Source organism: Pleurodeles waltl, chromosome 3_1, assembly GCF_031143425.1.
Source record: "Pleurodeles waltl isolate 20211129_DDA chromosome 3_1, aPleWal1.hap1.20221129, whole genome shotgun sequence".
Lineage (NCBI taxonomy): Eukaryota > Metazoa > Chordata > Amphibia > Caudata > Salamandridae > Pleurodeles > Pleurodeles waltl.
In genome coordinates, this window is record NC_090440.1 from 1,501,987,178 (window position 1) to 1,502,010,645 (window position 23,468).

The 23,468-nt window shown below is 46.3% G+C and overlaps 1 protein-coding gene across 1 annotated transcript in view; it reads left to right on the forward strand.

The window, feature by feature from the left end:
* Positions 1-23,468, forward strand: part of KYNU (kynureninase) — a 915,617-nt gene that overhangs the window by 485,481 nt on the left and 406,668 nt on the right. The window contains exon 8 of the mRNA XM_069225084.1: positions 18,958-19,104. Coding sequence (XP_069081185.1) covers positions 18,958-19,104 — 147 coding nt within the window. The remainder of the gene's footprint in view (positions 1-18,957; positions 19,105-23,468) is intronic.

Genomic DNA, 23,468 nt, shown 5'->3' on the forward strand with positions numbered 1-23,468 from the left:
CCAGTCTTTTTGCCTCCTGCCTGGCCTGTTGCTGTTGGCTTTTGAACTCTGATCACTTTACCACTGCTATTGAGTGCTAAAGTGCATATGCTCTCTGTGTAAATTGTAATGTTGATTGATTTATCCATGATTGGCATATTTGATTTATTAGTAAGTCCCTAGTAAGGCGCACTAGAGGTGCCAGGGCCTGTAAATCAAATGCTACTAGTGGGCCTGCAGCACTGGTTGTGCCACCCACATACGTAGCTCTGTAATCATATCTCAGAACTGCCACTGCAGTGTCTGTGTGTGTAGTTTTAACTGGAAATTCGACTTGGCAAGTGTACCCACTTGTCAGGTCTAAACCTTCCCTTTTCTTACATATAAGACACACATAAGGTAGGCTCTAGGTAGCCCCACGGGCAGGGAGCAGTTTATGGTTAAGGTAGGACATATAGGTGGTCATTACAACCCTGACGGTCGGTGTTAAAGCAGCTGTAAAACCGCCAACAGGCTGGCGGTCAAACAAATGGAATCACAACCATGGCGGAAACCGCCAAAATAGAAAGCCACTTTAACACTCCAACTGCCACTGCGCTACAAACAAACACCGCAGCGGGAACCGCCAACAGACAGGCGGAACACAATGTACCACCCACAGTATTACAACAGGCCAATCCGCCACCTTTTCCGGGCCAGATTCACCGCGAACAAAAAAACTGCGGAAACAGGATTTGGAAGGGAAAACGCTCACCTCTACACACCCCACAAGGCACCAGGACGCCATGGAAACGGAAACTCCAGATTCTCCCTGCCTTTGTCTTCCTGCTCCTCTACCAGGAGCATGAACGCCGGCGGCAACGACTACAGTGAGTACTGCACCTACGACACAGGGGAGGGGGGAGGGAAAAAAGAGTGACACACACAGGCAACATCCCCACCCCCACCCTCACCCCCACACTCACCCACTACAACACACACACTAATACATATTGATACATTACAGTTACACCCCCCAGCACCCTGGAAGAATGCAAAGACAAAAGGAAATGATTTGAACGTTTGTAATCTATTAAAATCCAGTACTCAAAAATATATATACACTATAAACAAATATATACACCAAGAATACAAGTCCAGGCATTGCACCATTAAAGACCGTGGACCACTGGGCCCAAAATGCATGGGCGAGGCCCACACTCAATACCCGATCAAAACGGAGAGAACCCTGCAGGGGCATCAGATCGAAATACAACAGGCACCTCAGGGGGAAGGGAAGGACGGGCACCTAAGCCGGATGAGTGCACGACGCCAGATCCACGAGGGGGCACCATGCCTACTGCTGTTTCCTGGGGAGTGCAAAGGCACAGTCTCTCAAGTCTCTCCAGTGGGTGGGTTGCTCACTGCTGTATCCTGGGGAGTGCAAAGCCACAGTCTCACAAGTCTCTCCAGTGGATGGGTTGCCCACTGCTGTATCATGGGGAGTGCAAAGCCACAGTCTCACAAGTCTCTCAAGTGGGTGGTTTGCCCACTGCTTTATCCTGGGGAGTGCAAAGCCACAGTCTCACAAGTCTTTTCAGTGGGTGGTTTGCCCACTGCTTTATCCTGAGGAGTGCAAAGCCACAGTCTCACAAGTCTTTTCAGTGGGTGGTTTGCCCACTGCTTTATCCTGGGAGTGCAAAGCCACAGTCTCTCAAGTGGATAACAGTCTCCAGTGGTTCTGGAGGGGGCTTTGTGCCCAGAGTGCTTCATCCTGCCAAGGACTGAGGTAGTGGATGCGAATCTCCACTGGTTCTGGAGGGGGCTTTGTGCCCAGACTGCTTCATCCTGCCAAGGACAGAGGTAGTGGATGAGATTCTCCACTGGTTCTGGAGGGGGCTTTGTGCCCAGAGTGCTTCATCCTGCTCGTGGCGGCCTCAGTAGCGGTGGAGCTTTCAGCGCTCATTGGCCTGTGGTGCTGGTGGCGGTGGTGTCCTATGAAGCGGTGCTGGTGGCGGTGGTGTCCTTGGCAGCGGTGCTGGTGGCGCTGGTGTACTTGGCAGCAGTCCTGGTGGTGGCGGTGTCCTTGGCAGCGGAGCTGGATCGGCGGTGTCCTTGGCAGCGGTGCTGGTGGCGGTCTTGTCCGCCGTGCAGGTTTGCAGCGACTTGCCTTTCTTTCTGTGCCCCTTCCCCACCTTGGATGGTGGCGCAGCTGTCTTCCCACTCCCAACTGTACTCCTGGGAGAGCCTTTGGTGGCAGATGTTTTGCCTTTCTCCCACCAGGCAGTGGCCAACTTTTTATGCTTCTGAGGTGGGTGACTGTCTGTGGACTGGCTCCTTGGCACACTGGCTGCCCTGCTGCTTGGTGCACTCCAGAAGCCAGTTACTGCTGGCACCACTGATCCCGCTGATGTGGTGGCTGAGGTGCTGGGTTGGGACCTGGAAAGGTGGGCCCTAGGGGACTGAAGGGGTGGGGGAGGTGAGGGGAAGAGGTCAAGGTTGGACAGGAAAAGTTTTTGGGACACACTGGGACGGGTTGATGGAGGGGGTTTGGGAGTGGAGGAACTGGTAGTGGTTGTAGGAGGTGTACGTTTGCTGACTTTGGGTGAAGTTGCATGGGCTGGAGCCTGCTGTGAGGTGGATGGCTGTTGCGTGGGTGTGTGGCTGCGTTTGTGTACCTTGGGAGGTGGGCTCACAGACACACTAGGAGAGGACACGGGGGATGTGTGAATGGTAGTGTGGGTGGTGAGTGCACGTGAGCGGGGTGTGGTGATGGGGGTGCTGGTGATGGACGTAGTGGCTGAAGATGTAGTGCATGCAGGTGTGAGTGGAGACGAGACAGGGAGGGAGGAGGGAGACGAGGAGGAGGGGGACATAGTGGAGGCAGTGGATGTTGGTATGTGTGCATGGGTATGATGCTTGTGTGAGTGCCTGTGGGATGTGTGGTGCTTATGTTTGCCAGAGCTTCCCTTATGTGTTGAGGTGTGTGCATGCTGGTCTGAGGGTGTTCTTGGGATAGGCTGAGGTACAGGTGTTTGGGTCTGGGTGGAGGAAGTTGGAGGGGGGAGGCTGGACACAGGGACAATGGCTGCTATCAGTGCTGAGGCCAGAGTCTGAAAAGCTCGCTGTTGGGCTGCCTGACCAGAATGAATGCCCTCGAGGTATGCATTGGTCTGTTGCAACTGCCTCTCTACACCCTGGATGGCATTCAAAATGGTAGACTGCCCAACAGTGAGGGATCTGAGGAGGTCAATGGCCTCCTCACTGAGGGCAGCAGGGCTGACAGGGGCAGGGGCTGAGGTGCCTGGGGCGAAGGAGATGCCCACCTTCCTGGGTGAGCGGCCACGGGGGACACGCTGAGGGGCTGCTGGGAGGGCGGTGCTGGTAGGGGGGGTGGCGGCTGTACCTGTAGATGCGGCGGGCATAGAGGGGCCCGCCACCGCAAGGGAGCTACCATCATAGGAGGAGTCTGTGTCGCTGGTCTCAGCTCCTGTCCCCACCGTGGAGCTCCCCTCGCCCTCCGTCCCACTGGTGGCTTCAGACTCCGTTGTGTCGCCCTCCAGGGCCATGTGGGATGCAGCTCCCTCCTGCTCCCGTGGCACAGCTCCTCCGCCTGATGATGCTAATGCACACAAGAACAGGGAGACCACAAAAAGGGGGGAAGACAGAAGGAAGACATGTTCAGTGCATGTAATACCGCTACCGTTGGCGGACACTACAGACACAGAAGCCCCCTGCACTACTCCATGCACTTTGAGTTCCCTAATTAATCACAGGGACATGGGTTGCAAGGCCTATGCCTGATTGCTGCACACATGGAAGTAACAGGAGCCTGACTAGGTGTAGTTGGCTCTGAACACAGATGGGGTGGGGTGCCACATGGCCTGCCTTACGGAAGGACCTTGCCTACTAAACTCGCCCTGGCCTAGGGGAACCCACAGCCCACCACCCCCACCCAGACACCTCCAATGCATGCTGAATCAGCTGAATGAGAGTGTACTCATCCCCTTGTGGCTGCTGTAATGCCCTCAAGCGCCCATCCAACTCCGGATACGCCACCGCAGGATCCAGAACATCAGGGGAGTCATGGTGCGACGGGCACCCCTCCCACGTTGGGAGGCCATCCCCAGCTGGGCCTCCGCCGTCTTCTTGCTCCAGCGGCCAATGTCCTCCCATCTTTTAAGGGAGTGGGTGCTCTATCTGTGGTGGACCCCCAGGGGCCGGACTTCCTTGGCGATGGCACGCCAAATTTCTTTCTTCTGGTGGGTGCTGACCTACAGGAATAGTACAGGGGAAAAGGAGAAGATATAACCGTCTGCACCGTCACAGTCATTGTCCTGCATCCCTACCCTTGCCATGACACACATCCACTCACCGTCATTTCATGCACGCCTCATTCTCCCCCGCCCATCTTCCATCCACACCACTCCACACAGGCATTGCCCATACAGCATGCTCACAGTGTACTTACCTGTTTGTCTGGAGGACCGTAGAGTAGCGTGTACTGGGGGAGGACCCCATCCACTAGTTTGTCCAACTCCTCCATGCTGAAGGCAGGGACCCTTTCCGCAGACACATGAGCCATTGTCTCTTCCAGACTGAGGTCACAGCAGCACTTTCAGTGTAGGTCCTCTCATGTCGAAGATCAGGTATCAAGTGAGTGAACAGAGACAAAATGGCGGTCATGTCCGCGGCGGTGTGTACTGTCACCGCCGGCATATATCGTCATTGGCTCCTGGGACCCATAGGGTCCAATGTTAACCAATGAAGGATTGTTTCACGGTCTTCGACCACCTACCGCTACGGTGTACAACACCAGCGCAATTACATCATATCCCCTTGTCCCACATTACAGGTCAGGCAGCCGCCATTTCAGGGGACCACATGGCATTAATTTTAAATCTGTCACACAAATCTAGGCCTTGCATACACACTAAGACAGGCACATAGCGGATTAAAAAAATTGTGGAATAAAGTTGTGTTTTCGTACCTCAGTGTTGGCTAACTCTCTGCTCGCTGTTCTCCTCCATAGAGCACGACCACTTGGGCAGGTGAGGAGATGGCGGCATCCTCCGGTGTACAGGTCGCTGGTGGACCTGTCGACCATGGAAGAGCGACATGTAATTGTCACATACAGACTGGACCGTGTCACAATCCAGGAACTGTGTGCCCAGTTGGAGCCAGACCTGATGTCAGTTATCCGCCACCCCACAGGAATCCCCCCTCTAGTGCAGGTGCTGTCAGTACTCCATTTCCGGGCAAGTGGGTCTTTTCAAACTACAGTGGCCATAGCATCAGGGATGTCCCAGCCTATGTTCTCTAACGTGTTGTCCTGAGTGTTGTCTGCCCTGCTGAAACACATGCGCAGCTACATCGTTTTCCCTCAGGTGGAGGATTTGCCTACAGTGAAAGGTGACTTCTATGCCCTGGGACATATCCCCAAAATAATAGGTGCCATTGATGGGACACATGTGGCCTTGATACCCCCCCCCGCAGGAGTGAACAGGTGTACAGAAACCGGAAGAGTTACCATTCGATGAATGTGCAGATGGTGTGTTTGGCCGACCAGTACATCTACCATGTGAATGCCAAGTTTGATGGCTCCGTGCATGACGCTTACATTCTGAGGGACAGCAGCATCCCTTATGTGATGGGGCAACTCCAGAGGCACCGTGTATGGCTATTAAGTGAGGACATTGACCCTATACAGTGTGACTAGGTGTTTGGGGATATCCCTAAGAGTTAGTGTGTGCCTAATAGATTTCCCTCGACATTTTCAGGTGACTCTGGTTACCCCAACCTGTCATGGCTACTCACCCCAGTGAGGAATCCCAGGACAAGGGCAGAGGAATGCTACAATGAGGCCCATGGGTGAACTAGGAGGGTTATAGAGAGGCCCTTCGGCCTCCTGAAGGCCATGTTCAGGTGCCTCCATATCACAGGTGGTTCCCTATTCTACTCACCAAAGAAGGTGTGCCAGATCATCGTGGCCTGCCGTATGCTTCACATCTTGGCTTTGCGACGACAGGTGCCTTTTCTGCAGGAGGATGGTCCAGAAGGAGGTCTTGTGGCAGCTGTGGAGACTGTGCACAGTGAAGACGAGGAAGCAGAAAAGAGGATATCGACAACAGAAACACGGTGATTCATCAATACTTCCAGTGTGACACAGGTAAGAAGACATCACTGCCTGCTACATCTGATACCCTTGTTCTACCTCTCATCTGTCTGTCACTTTCACCCAGTGTATGGACCCTGAGATGTCACTTTCCCTTTCAGTTTCACAGATGTGGGTCCCACTGTGTGACATATGCTTTGTTTCCTCATGGACTAGAGCTGTGTGACATAGGTATGTTGACAATACAATGGATATAGCAGTTTTCCACAGTAATTGCAAATACACATTTTTGAAAGCACAGACTGACTCCAGATAAATAGTGCTAAATAGTGAAAGGTGTTGTAAATTGGTCAGGGGTGATGGTGGAGGAATGTCCATGGCAGAGTCCAGTCTATTAGTTTCACAGGTACATTGTCCAAAGGGGCATAGGAACTGGAGCTGGGGCAGTTTAAGGATGGACAGGGTGACAAAGTGGGACAAAAGGATGACAATCAGGGTGGTCTCATTTTTTGGCAGGGTTCTTGGCATTGTTCTCTGTCTTTGTCCTGGATCTCAGGGACCATTTGCGGTGTGGTTCTCCATCTGCAGGAGGTGGAGTGCTGGTGTCGTGGTCCTGTGGCGGTGCCTCCTGTCAACTAGCGCTGGCGGAGGTGGTGGGCAGTTCATCGTCCAGGCTAGTGTCAGGGGCCCCTTGTTGTGCCACAGTGTCCCTCCTAGTGTTGACGAGTTCCTTCAGCACCCCTACAATGGTGCCCAGGGTGGTATTGATGGAGTTGAGTTCCTCCCTGAACCCCAAATACTTTTCCTCCTGCAGCCGCTGGGTCTCCTGAAACTTGGCCAGTACCGTTGCCATTGTCTCCTGGGAATGGTGGTAGGCCCCCATGATGTTGGAGAGGGCCTCGTGGAGAGTGGGTTCCGTGGGCCTGTCCTCCCCCTGTCGCACAGCATCCCTCCCAGTTCCCCTGTGTTCCTGTGCCTCTGTCCCCTGGACCGTGTGCCCACTGTCACTGCCCCAGGTCCCTGGTGTTGTTGGGGTGGTGGGTTAGCCTGGGTTCCCTGTAGTGGTGAACATACTGCAGATAGAGATACAGGAGATAGAGGTATGCTATTTACACTCAATTAAATTGTAATTAAAACCCTTTTTAATGGTAAAGTTGGATTTTGAGTTAGAATTCCAAAATTTTAAAGTTTTGCATTTTCTTGTCCCAACCATTTGTGCCTTCCGACAGTGTCCTGGGTCAAATGACTGTGAATGGCCCTGCTATTGGGGTTTCAACCAATTAATCAATCAATCAGGATTTTTAAAGCATTTCTAATCAACCTTCTAATCAACTGATAGAGAATCCAGTCACTTGCAATTCTCAGTGGCTCATTCGAACAGCCAGGTCTTGTGGGCCCTTTGGCATTCCAGATTTGAAGGGATGGTCCAGAGTTGTGTGGGGAGGTAGTCCCAGGTCTTTGCTGCAAATTCAGAAAAGGATCATCCTCCACATCAGCTTTGATAGTTGTGGGGAGTGTGAGCACCTGACAGGGACTTGGAGTGCAGTCCTCGCGATGGTTAGTGGATGTTCAGGTAGTGATTGATTTAAGGTGGTCCTTGGTTGTGTAAAGCCTTGTATGTTTGGTTCAGCAGCTTGAACTGGTATCTCTTTGGTATGGGAGCCAGTGGAGTTGCCTGAGGTGCGGTGTGATTTGGGTTCGCCTGGGAAGGTCAAGGATGAGTCTGGCTGTGGTGTTCTGTATGGTCTCAAGCCTTTGTAGGGAGTGTGTGGTGATTTCTGCGTAGAGAGCATTACTGTAGTTCAATCGGCTGGTGATGAGGGCCTGTATCATGGTGCATCTCTTGTGCAGGAGAAGCCACTTGAAGATCCTTTGTAGCATGCACAAGGCAGGAGGAGGAGATGGTGATCATCTGTGATTTCATGTTGAGCTTGCTAATGTGATTATGTGGCTTCTTGCATGTTCGGAGTGAGTGGCTGTCGGTCCTAGGTCTGCAGGCCACCTGGAGTTGTCCCATGTGTTGCTGCTGTTGCTGGAGATCAGTACTTCCCTCTTGTCTGTGTTTAGCTGCAGGCAGTTGTTCTTCAACTTGGCCAGTTGGGTCATAAAGGGTTGAAAAGAATGGTGTTGAGGGATGAGCCTTGGAGGACACTGCAGGTGATAACCTTCGGTTTGGAGGTGGGAGGTAAATCCTCTGTGTCCTCCCAGTGGGGAAAGAGGTATTCCATTTGAGTGCATCCCCTTGGATGCCAATATTGTAGAGTCTTTCAATCAGCGTATGGTGAGATTCTTTGTTGAAGGCTGCAAAGAGGTCAAGGAGGAACAGAGCTGCTGTTTCATCTTAGTAGAGGAGGGTTCAGGTGTCATTGGTGGCTGTGATCAGAGAAGTCTATGTGGCTGTGACTGATGCAGAATCCAGATTGAGAGGAGCTAAGTAGCAGGTGCTGTTCCAGGTGTGCCATGAGTTGTTTGTTGATGAGCATTTCCAGTACCTTCACAGGGAATGGTAGCAAGGAGATTGGTCAATATTTTTTTCATATTCTGGTGTCAGTGAAGGGTTTCTTGAGTAGTGGTCTGGCTTTTGTGTGTTTCCAGACATCGGTAAATGTTGCAATGGTGATAGAAGTGTTCAACAGAGTGATGAGTTTCTGGTCAAAGTTTTGGTTTCCGAGGTTGAAGATGTGGTGGGGGTATGGGTCTGTGGGGAATCCCGAGTGGATAGACTGCACGGTGGAGGTGGTGTCCTGAGTGGAGAGTAGGTTCCATGTGGTCAGTCTGTGGTTCATGTCAGTAGTCGTGGTGGCGTATCTGTTGAAGAAGTCCATAGTTGTGGGTTGGGGTTTGTAGTTTTCGTATATAGTTGTGATCTTGTCACGGAGTGCTTGCACATAGAGCTTGTGTTGAGGAATAGGCAGTGGAATTGGTGTGAAGCTTCTGGCATTGTGTGATGAAAGGTTGGTGTGGATGATGGTGGCATGATGGTGGTCAGGCTGCTGCAGAAGATGTTGCATCTGGCACAGGAGAATAGACCTACCATGGAGTATAGTTCGGCATGACAGCAGTGTTTGCGGGGTCATCTAGTGTTCAGGGCGTAGAGGATGGCTGTGTTGTATGTGCGGGTGGGCCAGAGACCAGGGGGTCCTGCTGCCGGGTGCAGCCTTTGGCACATCTTTTGTGCGCCTTTGGCATGCCTTCTGCAACGCTGCGCTGATACCTCCATTAAGTAGGTCCTGGGAGGAGGAAGGGATTCTGTGGGTGGTGAGCTGGGCTAGGTGGGAAGTGTGAAAAGCAGCGGCAGCTGAAAGTGGGCAGCCAAGGAGAGCGCCAAGTGAAGGGAAAACAGGAGATAATGCACTAAGAAAAACACAATAAGAAGTACTAAAAAAGCGAGGGAAACAAAGAGAGAAAGCACTAGTAAAATCGGGAGCAAGGAGAAATAGTACTTAAAAATAGGGAACAAGGAGAAATAAGTACTGAGAAAGTGATGAGAACATGGAGAAAAAGCACTAAGAAAAGGGAAGGAACATGGAGGAGCAGCACTAAGAAGATGAGGGAATTAGGAGAGAGAGCACTGAACAAGAGAATAAAGTAGAAAGCAGAGGCAGGGGTTATGCAGCAGCACACAGAGAGCTGGGCCTGGGACCTGTTTGCCTATTGCTTCCAGACAGTAAACAAAAGGAGGCTTAAGTGTGGACATGATGGGCTACCCTGCATGAAGACTGAAAGTAAATGAACCCAGCCCCACTTACACTTAGTCATAGGGCTTTGTCTCCTGCACACACAAAGAAATCTCACACCATCCCTGCCCTGTCTTATGTCACTCCAGACAGTTTTGTGCCCTGACAGGGGAAGATCTTTCCAGATGTGGAGGTAGGACTGGTAGTGCTCCCCCTGAATAAAGCTGTCAGTAGGTATAAATATGGCTCCTCCAAAGGCACTCATGAGAACATTTCTGGCCCTGTGGAAGGTACAGAAGGACTGCCCCGCTGCCAACAGACTGTCCTGCTTCTCGAAGAACTGCCTTTGTGTCTAAGAAGGAAGACTGTATCTGTTTGCCTTCATCCCATGCTAAGCAAAGTGACTCCAAAGGTCAGTTGGCTAACCTCCTATGTGAACTACAAAGGCAGAACAAGCTTCAGAGACCTCCCTGTAAATGGTCAGCTGACCTACAGCAACTGGCCCTGCCTGGGTCTACAATTGGACCTCCCTTTAACCTTATAGCCTCTGCTGGCATGAATCCCTGATCCCCAAGAGGTCTCTCCCCAACTCCTGAAAGCTTGTTTGGCATAAGAGCGTACTCCTCTGCAAGAAAGGGTAAAAATGCTGAACTTTGGTCTCCTGGTGACCTTGCACTGAGACTATGTCACACATGACTACTGCCAATGTGAAGCTTAGGTGAGACCTGCTCTTCGCACTACAGCAGCCGTGAGCAAAGACTTGTGTAAAGAATGTGGGTTTCTTGTTGGAGGAAGTATGCACCCTGTCCGAGCAGGCACCACAGTCCTAGTCAGGGTAAGTTAGATCATAAATTAACCTGTGCTCACCCTCTGGTAACTTGGCACAGAGCAGGCAGGCTTAACTTAAGAGTCAATATGTAAAGTATTTGTGCAACACTTTAAACAGTAAAACAGTTTAAAATCACACAATACGCATATCTGGTTAGAAAAAAAGATCTTCACTTAATGACAAGAAGACCAAAATGACAAAAATCCAATTAGTAGAAGTTGAGATATGAATTTTTAATGAATACATTGAAATATAGTGTTTAACAGCATAAAGCATAAACCAGGCTATCTGGTCGCATTAGACAGGATTACATCCAAAAGTTCAGTGCGAAGAGTCGGCTGGACATTGCAAATGGGCGGACTGGAGCCTATGGTCATGAGAGGCAATGGTTGGTATGCAAAGAGACTAATTTGCGGTGGCCTGTGCCGATTCTTCAGGCGAGCAGAGCTGTTCTGGTATGAGTGAGCCTGTTGGCGTTGTGAAGACCAAAAGCTTGCTTTCAGCAGCCAAAATACACTTTCAAGAGACCAGGGCTGAAGGGATTCCTCTTGGGGGTCAGGAGCTGGTTGACAACAGGTCCAGGAGACTTTTGTGCCACTGAGACTTCAGTTGAACAGAAGATAAGCCACCATTTGAGTCACTTTGGTTTTGGGTTGGAGAGATTCTGGCCCTGTCCTTCTCACTACCTACTAAAGAGAGTAGCAGGCAGCAGGTCAGCACAGCAGAGCAGGGGTCCAGCAGAATCCAGCAGAGTGACAGTCCTTTCAGCAGCAAAGCAGTCCATCTTTTAGCAGAGTAGCCACAGGTCCAGAAGTGTACTGAGTTGGTTGGGTCAGAGGTCCATTTCTTACACCCAGTAGTGCCTTTGAATTTGGGAGGTCCTCAAAGAGAGGTCGTGAAGTGCACAGAGCCCTGTCGTTCCTTCCCTGGCTCCAGACTCACTACAAGGGGTTATGCAACCCTTTGTGTGGGATCAGGACACAGATCATCCAGGTGTAATTGTCAGTTCCTCCCTCCCATCCTGCTCAGGATAGGTCATCAAGCTGTGGATGCCCCATCAGTCACACCTAAGCTCCCTTTGTGTGTGACTTTCTCACTGGAATGCACAAGAACACAGATTTCACCCAACCAGGCCAGATAGATAAAGGAAGAGTGGCAATTTTCAGAATTACAGTTCAATACCCAACTTCACCATAAGTTGTGATCTTAAATTGTCACTCCAGAGACACGAGACTTGAGGGTCCCTCCTCTTAGAAATAGGAAAGTACACATACAAAATGTAATAAGACAATCCCAGTGCTATCCTATGGGAGGGATAGGCCTTGCGGTAGTGATAAATGAATTTAAGAGTTTTTCACTACTAGGACATGTAAAACTTAAAAGCACATGTTCTACTTTTCAAATACACTGCACCTTGCCCTTGGGCTGTCTGTGCACACACAGGCTCTGCAATGGCAGGATTGAGTCCTGTTTGAAGGGCTGCTGGAGTGGGTGTCACAAATAGTGTTGTAGGCCCACTAGTAACATTTAACTTACAAGCCTTTGGCATTCATAGTGCACTTTACTAGGGACTTAAAGGTACATTGAATATGACAATTATGTGGAAGCCAGTGTTACCAGGCTTGAAGCAGAGGGCAAATGCACTTTAGCACTGGTTAACAGTGTTAAAGTGCAGAGAGTCCTAAAGCCAGGAAAAGCAAGGTAGAAAAACAGGAGGTCAGAAGTCAAAAAGGTTAGGAGAAACAACATCAAGGATGCCAGGTCTGACAAGGGGCAACACAAGACCCACACTTCATGCTACAGCAACCACAGTGCAGGGTGACCATCAGCACACAGCTACAGCAACAACTGTCCACAACGCTGGACTTGCTATTCGCACTACACTTATGACAGTTCACGATGCTTGGCCTGATCTTTGCGTTACAGCAACAACCATACCTGCTCCTTGCGGACTCTTCAAAGCAATCAGAACATTTCACGCCAGGCGTAGAAGGTATATTTCAGTGGGTCTAACTTAGCCCCTGCATCCGACCCATGCCCCACCCTGGTCGTTGTAAGGTTTCCCTGGTCTGGTGTGACCAGATGAATGCAAGTGGCACTTTGTACTTTTGGTGCAATTTTCAATAAAGCTTTAACATGTAACATCTCCGGTTCACTTGGTTGGAGTCTTTCAATCTGGTATCATTTTATTTATTAATATTTAATCTAATTTTTATAAATTGGTTTCAGATTTTTCTTTTTTGTGTTTCAGATTTTTCTTTTATGTGTTTTCACTTTTTTACTGTTTGCTTGTTTCATAAATACTTTACACATTGAATCTAAGTCAAGTCGGACTTTCCTATTTTCTTCCAATCTTCTGGAGCGTTATGCTCAGATTAATTTAGTGACTTTTGCGGTTGACCCTGATAAGAATTGTGGTTGTTGCCTGAATGGAGCTTCCAGCCCCCTCACCCAGCGACCCAATTTCCTGCAAATAGCTTAAAAGTAAATATGAGGGCCAGTTTGTCATAAGCGGACACTGCAGGCACAAAGTACTACATTGAGCACTGCCTTTTCACAAAGGGCTCTTGCAAACACATATTGAGGGAATTGAACCCTTTTATCCTCAGCCTGTGAAAACTGCAGAACGGGACACCTTCTTGCACATAAACAATCATTCAGAATGATGTTTTGGCACTCCTATGTGTGCTGCATTTTACAGCACACACAGAAGTGTCAAATTACCATTACAGATTGTTTATGTGCAGGAACGAATACCTTCCTGCACATAAACAATCTATACTCTCAACGCAGACACCCTTGCACTATGGTGCAAGGATGCCTGCATTGGTGCTAGGCAGCTTATTTCTTTGCCAGCGCAGGGGTAAACTCATGGCTGCGCCGTATTCCTCTAAATATGGCACACCTCTGTATTTCTAAAGTGGTGCAGAGCGGTGTTGCTATTTTTGGCACAGCACTGCGCCGCGCCTCTTTATCATAAATCTTGGTCAGTATTTCTAACACCAAGTAGAGGATATATAGCTTTATATGGGATTTATAAAGGTGCTAGACTATAGTGGAAACAATCTAAGAAGGGAAAATTAACAAAGGTTCACTTGTACTCCCAGACATCAAATCTCACTGTCATACATTCAAGCTTAAAAACTGTAGGCAGCTATCAGCTAATCCTGACAACTTCAATATGGGCAGTCTCTATAGTACCATGTTAAGAGAAGTTGGAAAAAAACAAACTTCCTCAATAATATTAGAGCCCCAAGATTCTTAAAAAGTATCCATTTAAATGTTCTCGGAGGTACTGTAGAACTGTAGTACTGTGGTACAAATTTACGAACTTGTTTGACATTGGCTATTAAACAGCCCCAACCTCCATGTACACCACTGTTTACAAAGAATAAGTTAAGCCTCTGTTGGAGAGAAGTGGGAATAACCTTTGGGGTCAATCAATGGCTGGGAATGAATTGCTAACATGGGAAGCCCTAAATGTAATAACTAAGGAGAAAAATGTAAGTTACCTTTGTGAATCATGCCCATTGTGCGTTTCTGAAGACCATACATATTGCCTCTTGTTGTGAGCCATTTCTAGGGACAAGCAGTCTTCATAGCTCCTACCCTGGTATTGTGTGACTTCTTGAAGCTTCCTCTGCAGCCCAGGACATCAGAATAAAATAGGTGTTATGCTAATATTTTCAATGAATTTAAAACTCCCAAATCCTATGTGACCTCTTCCTTTGAAGAACTAGCCTAACTTCTCACCGCTGTCCCTCTATAAAGACAGCTGGTGACACTTTTTTCTTTTCTCGTTATTTCTTATTCGATTGTTTTGGTTATCATTTGAATCCTGCATTGATCCCAATTATTGTTTTTTGTACTTGATATTCTCCATTTTAATACAACAGATTTTATGAATATTTGTATTTGATATTTTTAATAGATATTTACTACTACAAATTGTTTTGAATTTAATTGTATTACTCTGTTAACTGCCTTCCTTAATGAGTTGAAGATCTATGCTTCTCCCACAAATTCTATGGAAGTAATTCTTGAGCTTGGTCATACTTCCAATGTATGAGGAAAATAAATTTGATTCACTTTTTTGATACTTTGTAGAATGTGTGTTATCAGAGTCAACTGGAGCACGTAGAATAGTTTCTAGTCCTCTTATGTCTTCTCATTGTCTAGGGAAATTCCAAACACATTGTTCTACGTTCTGGCTTTTGTACCTGAGTGTCCATTCTTCTAAACAGGCTGGATGGTCGGAGATTTTCTGCGTTATCCCAGTAACTAGACATTATCATTTAAATTTTGTGGCCAGGTTCAAAATATTTGATCTTGTTCAGTTTTTCACAGGGCTGCAGACATTTGGTGCTTCTGGGTGAATTCATTGTAAGACAAATATACATACAAATATAATAGAGAAAATTCAATAATTTAAATATGTAAGCGAGCTGACCAATAAATATCGCATTATCAATTAATGTACACTCACTAAACCTGACACAATCCCATCGTTTTTGAATACTTATAAAACATGTCCATTTGTTTATAATGAATCTTTTCTGTCTGACTGGTTTTTCGTAATCAAATGAAAGTGGATCATTTGCTTTTTAGAATCATGTGGTCAATTAACAGGCCACCGGTATTACAATGAACCACCATCTATGCTTAGCTCTTCAAGCTATACCAAGATGTCTTGATCATCCTAACAGAATTCATTCACATTGTATTCAGGATTACAGTTGTTTCTGGTATATTACCTATGAGAGAGGATAAGGAATTTCAAAATATCTATATTTTGAACATGTTATTATTATGTGCATCCATGTCCCTTGTCCAGTCCATGGATCAGAGATACTAGGATTTTTTAAAGGCAAAAATCATGTGTAATATATGCCACCCAAAGTGCTTTATTAGCATGGATTGAAGCTTTCTTTCCAAATCTCCATGTTCATCTGAAAATCCATTTGATATTTCCCTTTGTCTATTATTTTGTTTACTATTTCATCTTGTTTATTATATAAGTTACAAAGCTATTTAACCCATTGTCCAGTATCCTGATACTTGCAATATTCTGTGTACACAATTCGAGCTGTCCTAGGCTAAATATAAATTTAAGTAATAGCTAGGCTATATATTTAAGCAAACATTTGCCTGTACAAAAACCCATACCACACAGTTTTATTTATCATTTCACTGCATGCTTGTTCATAAGTAATAATATTGACAATTTCAATCCAGCTTCTGTGAGAAAGTGCTTATTTTTCTTTTTGCATGATCACCCCATTTCTTTGTAGACCGACTGAAGCTGCAGGTTTTTTAACTGCTACCCAAGCACCAGCACACATGCTATTACTCCTAAATCATGTTGAAATTAATTTATTTATAATTGGCCTGTTTAACTTTCCTGTAATGCCATAGTATATGGTGCCCAAAACACATCCCCACCATTGAAAGACCTAGAGAACAGCTACAAGAATGAATAAACAACCTATATTGATATTTATCAAAAACCCAACATAATAGTTAAGTTGAATTTTTGATAAAAAACAAGAAAAAATTATCTTATTCCTGGCGAGAAGCTCCTGAAGGCTAGTTTGCATTAGCCTTTCTACTGTCATGAAGCTGGTGAATAGTCCTGTGAGGTGTGACAATGGCTTATGTGTGGGAATTGCTTTTGACCAGTTGGGCTGCTCCCAGGATCTTGAATTACTTCCAAGGGCAAATAAATTAAGGCCCTCATTACAACCTTGGCAGGCGGCGGAGGCCGCCCCCCAAGGTTGAACCGCCGAGCGGCCGCATCACAACATCCCAGTGGGGATGTCGGTTGTAACATTGGAGCCGGCTCCTAATGGAGCCGGCGGTGTTGCGGCCGTGCAGACAGTGAAAAGCAGGGTGGGGCGGTGCCTGGGGGCCCCTGCACTGCCCATGCCAAGTGCATGGGCAGTGCAGGGGCCCCCAGGGGCCCCGCAACTCCCCTTCCAGCCAGCCTTTCCATGGCGGTCTCTACCGGCATGGACAAGCTGGCGGGAAGGGGAGTCATAATCCCCAGGGATTATAACTGCTGGGTCATAATATGTGAAATTGTACCGCCAGCCTGTTGGCGGTATAATCGCCAAAACAACCATGGCGGTCTTTGACCGCCAGGGTTGTAATGAGTACCTAAGTCTTTTGGATGGCGAATCAATATGATCTGCAAATATTTAAACATATGTCACTTGAAACCTCTGAATGCCACTTGGAGATGAATCTGTTAATACCTCTGTTTAGATCAGTTGGACCTGAAGCAATTCTAGTACAAACAGTGAGATTGTAAGGGCTGGTAGGTGGTTCGTTTCATATATTTAATGATACATAAACTGCACAGGGTCTCTTAACTGAGTTCCTAAGGCATGTAAAAAAAGAAAGAAAAAAAAAAGAAGACAATCACCAGAATAATGTTGAATTAACAGTGTGCACTGATTTTTACTTACAATCACAAGAGGCTTGTGTGAGGGTGCATTGGGGGGTTGTGGGAGAGCGGCCTAGAGGAAGTACAGTTGGTGCAAGACAGGGCTCCAGTATTCACTAGTTCAAGGATATTGACACATACATCCTAGAAGAAACAAGAGAGGGAGGGTGCAAGCTAGATGACCAACAAGGAAAATGAGAGGGGTTTAGAAGGTGAGCGGCTGGGGGACCGGGAGTTAAAGTGAGTAAGAGTGGAAAACAGTGGGAAGGAAAATGGTTTTTTTGGCAGCAATAATACATTGTATCAAAGAGAAGGCAAAACACAACAATAGGCCTTGGCCAATGTATTAAAAAAGGGTTAATTGAAAATAATGTCGATTGACCATGCAGCTGTTGCTCACTGGGATAAGAACGTGATATTTATTGGTAACTGTGAAATCATGTTACCCTGGTCCATTGGCATGTACACTTCTGACATTTGCGCAGAAGCGAAATATCGCTGGCTCATGTTTTGGCTGGTTCACTTAGTGTGTGACCCTTCTGTGATTGATACAATTAATAACATTAGATTTGCCTAATATAACATCATCAGTTATGTGCCACAGTTATATGGATTTATTTATTCTATTGACGGCCATGATTTCTTTTGACGGGATTTGACTTTGTGAGGTTATAGCTGACATTTTTATTTCAATATGGTGTGCAAATTAGTTATCGACGCACCACGGCCAGCAATTGAAGCATTCGTTAAGTGATGCAATAAAAGGTTAACAACACACAATTAATGCTGACAAATTAATTTGCAGGCGACAGATTTACAGCTTGGAAATTCAAATACCGCTGACAAAAATATTTTGTAGTGTCATGGTGAATAGTGCAAACATATTAAAAAACAACAGCACGATGTTTACGTGATACAGTTTTTATTTTTCAAGCACCAGGGGACAACAGTGATTTGCACATTAAGGTAAAACATTTACATGGTGAAACGTGTATGGAACCGAATTAACCTACATTGTTTTTGGCCTATCTTTTTGGCCTCAGACTGTACCGAGAACACTGAAGTAAGAACATTGGCTAGAATGTGTTCTGTCAAATTTGTGAGTTAACCATTGAAATAAAACAGGTTTAATGCACTTTTTAACGTAATAAACTGTTTTCTCATCCCTGTGATAAATCTTAATGAATGTAATACAGCAGTACACAACTTGATGTAATGTGAAAAGGCTACAGTTCAATTTACTGAAATCAGTTACTTAGCTGCAGGATGCCCTTCACAAAGGTAAAAAGACGTTTGGATAAAGCATGAATAAAAACCCAGACAAGTGCCGACGTCTCAACACTTCAGAATCTGTTGACCTAATTTGAAGAGGTAAAAACCCCACCACGAGCTTCTGAAACTGCAAACAGAGATGCATCTATTATTACTGTAATAGCTGGTCAGAAGGAAGTGAGCTTGACACCAGACATTATGTACATGACAAAGTCTACCAAAGGAACCTTAGTAGCAAAGTGCCTACAAAGACTTGGTGTCAAAAAGTCAGCTGTCTAACTGAAAAATCACATATAGAAAAAATGATGCTGCTCAGTAGTAGTATTTTGGTAGGATATGGAAAACAGAGAGACGAACAAAAGGATGCATGAAACATCACAACATTCCCACTTTTCAACCCCAAAAGAAAACCTACATCAACCCCTCATGCAACATTCACCCTGAATGTAAAAACAAACACAACTCTTTGCAAAGGGTTTACATTACAAAAGTAAGGGAAGACGGTGCAAACCATTGGTAAATCTGGGCCCAAGTTTGGAAATATGTGCGAATGGTTTGCTCATCAAGCAGATCACTGGCACAGGTGTCTTTTGTAAATGTGAATAAATGTCCTACCGAGTGGAATCCTGAAATTCTCTTTTCACAAACATCTCTGCTGCAGGGCGAAGAAACGCTGAGAACAGAAGATATACTTTCTATTATCGAGAAGGAGGGTGACTCCATAGCTGTGATCTTGTTCAGCGGAGTACAGTATTACACTGGGCAATACTTCAACATTCCCAAGATTACCGAGGCTGGCCAGAGAAAGGTAAAGTGCCATTCGGCATTCTTTTATGGTGTGCTATATCTATGATTTTGGAAAACACTGAACATCTTCATAAGCGCGCTATTTTGAAGAAGGCTCCTGGAGATAGCTTCAAGGAGTGATTCAGTTCTCACACGTCTGGCGCGCGCTCATTTCCTTGCCAGCAGCAGCTGCTGCTGCCATTACAAATTTCTTTCAGTCAGCGCGACAGAGAAGCTCCCTGTGGAGCTGACAGCATTCTGACTCAGCCGAGAAGTCATGAAGAGGAAAACGCGAGAAAATGTGCATCGCCTTTTATTTGTGATTACTCTGCACTCGCCTCTACCCGGAGAGTGCAAGCCCTATTGCCTATCAGTCAATGCGCCTGACCCTCATTCCCCAGACCTTGCACATTAGGAACGTTCTTTTATTTTAATCTTTGTAAGTGTTTCAAAACCCAGTAAAATAATCTCTTCTTCAATCACAGCTCTCTTTTCATCCTGCCGTACTTTAAGCGTGATTTTCGGTACATCTTTAAGAGAATGACCCAGCAGAATGTTAGGAAAGGTTCAGTATCTTTGAATAAAATAATCATGGTCGTTCGTATTAATTATAAATTTGAAGAGGAGGACATAAGACAAAGCTAGGCTAAGGCCATATAGTAATATTCACGTTCCAGAGTAAGTGGCAGGCATTAAGAGGGAAATTTGCTGAGGGTATTTGGAAGGTGAGAGAGAGGGTGGGGGTACCTCTGTTTCAAAATAGATTACTTATGAGGAATGGCATTTATTCTACCCATTTGGTGATATAATGTATACGTATCCTTCTGTTTTTATCGAATTGCTTTTTGTCGAATTCCTTTATATTAATGATGCCGCCAGCTAGGTAGCACAGGACATTCAGGGGCACAGGGACATACCATTTTTCCTGTCGCAAACGGCCCTTCCCCTTTGTGAATGGCAGCAAAAATATTTTTTTCAGAGCAGGAAGTGGTCCCAGAGACCACTGCCTGCTCTGAAAAAATGAAAAGAAAACTTTTCTTTTTTTTTTAGATGCATCTCGTTTTCCTTTAAAATAAAACAGGCTCCATTTAAACAAAAAAAAAAACTGCTTTATTTAAAAGCGGTCACAGACATTATGGTCTGGTCACTCCAGCAGGGCACCATCCCGGTGAGGGCTGACATTCCCAATGGGGTTGCAAATTGTGACCTACCTCATGAATATTGATGAGGTAGGTCATTTGTGATCCCACTGCGAATCGCAAACAGTGTAAAGTACACTGTTGTACATAAGGTTTTGTGGCTTGCAATTTATGACTCACAAACGAGTCGCAAATTGCAAGTCGCAAAACTCGGGGTTGTACATCTGGCCCATGGTCCCCTGCAATCTAAAATAAAGAAACAGCATTGTTGCACCATAATGCCCCCAACTAGAACAAAGATAGTAAGCAATGTGTAACCATGAGTGTTAACTCCTGTTACATCAGACAGGAGGAATATTTTCAGCGGCATTCACTTGACCAGTCACAGTGCCCCCATGTTGCACATTTTTATCAAGGCAAAAACGCTTACTCCTCAGGCTAAAGTCATAATTTAGTTAGGTATAATTTGGCATGGTACAGTGAGGTCTGTCATACAGAGAAACTTGTCTCAATTCACCAATTTTTGGCCTGGTCTGTCTAAATGAGAACCATTTCTCGAATCCCCAGTCTATGTCCTGGTCTGTTTACTTGAAAAGCTTGTATCACCAGCCCTATGGCCTTGATGGCGCTGTTGGACTTTTTGCCTTTTGCAGGGTCATCTCCAATCTTTCTGCCTCCTTCCTCCTTTTTTTCCGATCTGTTGTTGGCGCTAGGACTCTGGGGACTTTACCATTGCTAACCAGTGCTAAAGTACATATACTCTTTGTGTAAATTGTATTGTGGATTGGTTTATCCATTACTGGCATATTTGATTTACTGGTAAGTCCCTAGTAAAGTGCACTAGAGGTACCAAGGGCCTGTAAATCAAATGCTACTTGTGGGCCTGCAGCACTGATTGTGCCACCCACATTAGTAGTCTGTAAACATAGCTATAGCTCAGACCTGCCTCTGTAGTGTCTGTGTGTGCAGGTTTACACTGTCAATTCGACTTGACAAGTGTACCCACTTGCCAGGCTTAAACTGTCCCTTTTCTTACATGTAAGGCACCCCTAGGATAGGCCCTAAGTAGCCCCATGGGCAGGGTGCAGTGTATGTAAAAGGTGGGACATGTACTTATGTGTTTTACATGCCCCAACAGTGAAATATTGCTAAATTTGTTTTTCACTGTTGCAAGGCCTATCTCTTTCATAGGTTAACATGAGGGCTGCCATTAAATATTATGAACATGCAGATTCCCTTTGGGAGCAGATGGAAATATGGAGTTCATGGTCTGTGAGCTCACAATTTAAAAATACATCTTTTAGTGAAGTTTATTTTTAGATTGTGCGTTTGAAAATGCCACTTTTAGAAAGTACGTATTTTCTTGTTCAAACTATTCTGTGACTCTGCCTGTTTGTGGATTCCATGTCTGGGTCAATTTGACAATTGGGCTATTTGCACCTTTCTGTAGACAGCGACACAAACAGAGCTGGGGTGTAGCCTGCATATCCTGATGATCCATCTGTGCTAGGAGGGAGGGGAGGAGTGGTCACTTACACCTGAAAGGTCTGTGCCTGCCCTCACACAATACAGTCCCCAACCCCCTAGTGTGTGTCTGGCACCTGGCCTGGGCCAGGCAGGATCTCACAAACAAGAGAGACTTTCCTTTAAAGTAGGCCTACTGCAAAAGCAGAAAGGGGTGCAAGAAGAGCACCCAAAACCCCTGAAAATTAGATAGCTTCTGGAACCAAGAGGAACCCCGGCCAAGGAGAAGAGCTGATAAGCTGAGGAGAAGTGCTGCCCTGCCTGTGACTGTGCTTTGTGGAGCTATCCTGCATTTGCTGCTTCTGCCTCTGAAAGGGGACAGAGACTTGACTTTGTTGTGCATTCCTGCTTGTGAAGAATCTCCAAGGGCTTGAACTGAACATGCCTCCTGTTGTTGAAGTCTCTTGGCTATCAAAGACTTCCCCTGCCAGCACCTGGACTCTCTGCTGAAACTCCTGCCAAGTGGTGCTCTATCCAGTTCCTGGGCCATTGAAAGGTGAAGCTGGCAGACAAAGACTGAAAATTCGCGCACAGACTGCCGTGCGGGGAAATGTTTGACGCACCTTCCGTGACGCTGCTGATAAATGACACACCGTGGGCTTCGTGGCTGAAATCAACCCTCTGCCTGCATCACAGCTGGAAGATTGACACAACGCGGCTGGAGAAATGATGCGCAACACCCGCTAACGGAGACTGATAACGACGCAAACCCCATGCAGTGCGGTTTTGTGATACTGTGCGTCAAGATTTTCAACACAACATCGCTGGGCGTGGAAAAACAACACAAAGCCTGTCCAGACCCTGGGTGCTTGTCCGGATCAACACATCACTCTCTTGCAGGAGAGGTGAAACAGTGCACGCTGACCGGACCGGAGGAGGAATGATGCATGGTCTTGCTTGTGAGCGAGAAATCGATGCATCACTGGCCTTATCCAATGCACACTCACCCGTGCAGTGTTATTTTGAGGTTACCCAGGTACTTTTGTATGCTAACAACATTCTCACTGTTTTTTAAAGGATTTACAACTCTTATTCTTTTAAGATTCATATCTTGACTTGTGTACGTTGACTGTTTGTCGTATTGATCTTGTTTTGTTTAGATAAATATTACCAATTTTTCTAAACCTTTGTTGTGTCATGTAGTAGTGTTTTCACTGAGTTACTGTGTGTGTTGGTACAAATACTTTACACATTGCTTCTGAAATTAAGCCTGGGTGCTCGTGCCAAGCTACCAAGGAGGTAAGCGGAGGTTAACTAAGGATGATTCTCCTTTACCGTGATGAGAGTGAGGGTCCTTACTTGGACACGGGGTAACCTGACTGCCAACCAAAGACCCCATTTCTAACAGGTGCCACATCCTGACAGTATGCCCTCCTCCGGGCTTTGACAGATGGAATTGGTGGAAAGTCGCACAGCCTTCGGCACATGTACATTGAAACTGGGTTCCCAAGAGTCATTTTCTACTGAATATCCTTTCCAAGATGCCAAATAACAAAGATGACCATTCCTCAATTTGGAGAATAAGATGCGTCACACTTCATATTCCCATTGGACTTCTTGGAGAATCGATGATGAATGCCGGTATCTGGAAGTCAAATCAGGTTTAATATCACTGGTATGAAACACTGAATGTATTTGTAACATGTGCGCCTACTTTAACTTGTAATTCCGAAGATTGACCTGCTGTATGACTGCATATGGTCCAATAAATGTTGGATGAAAA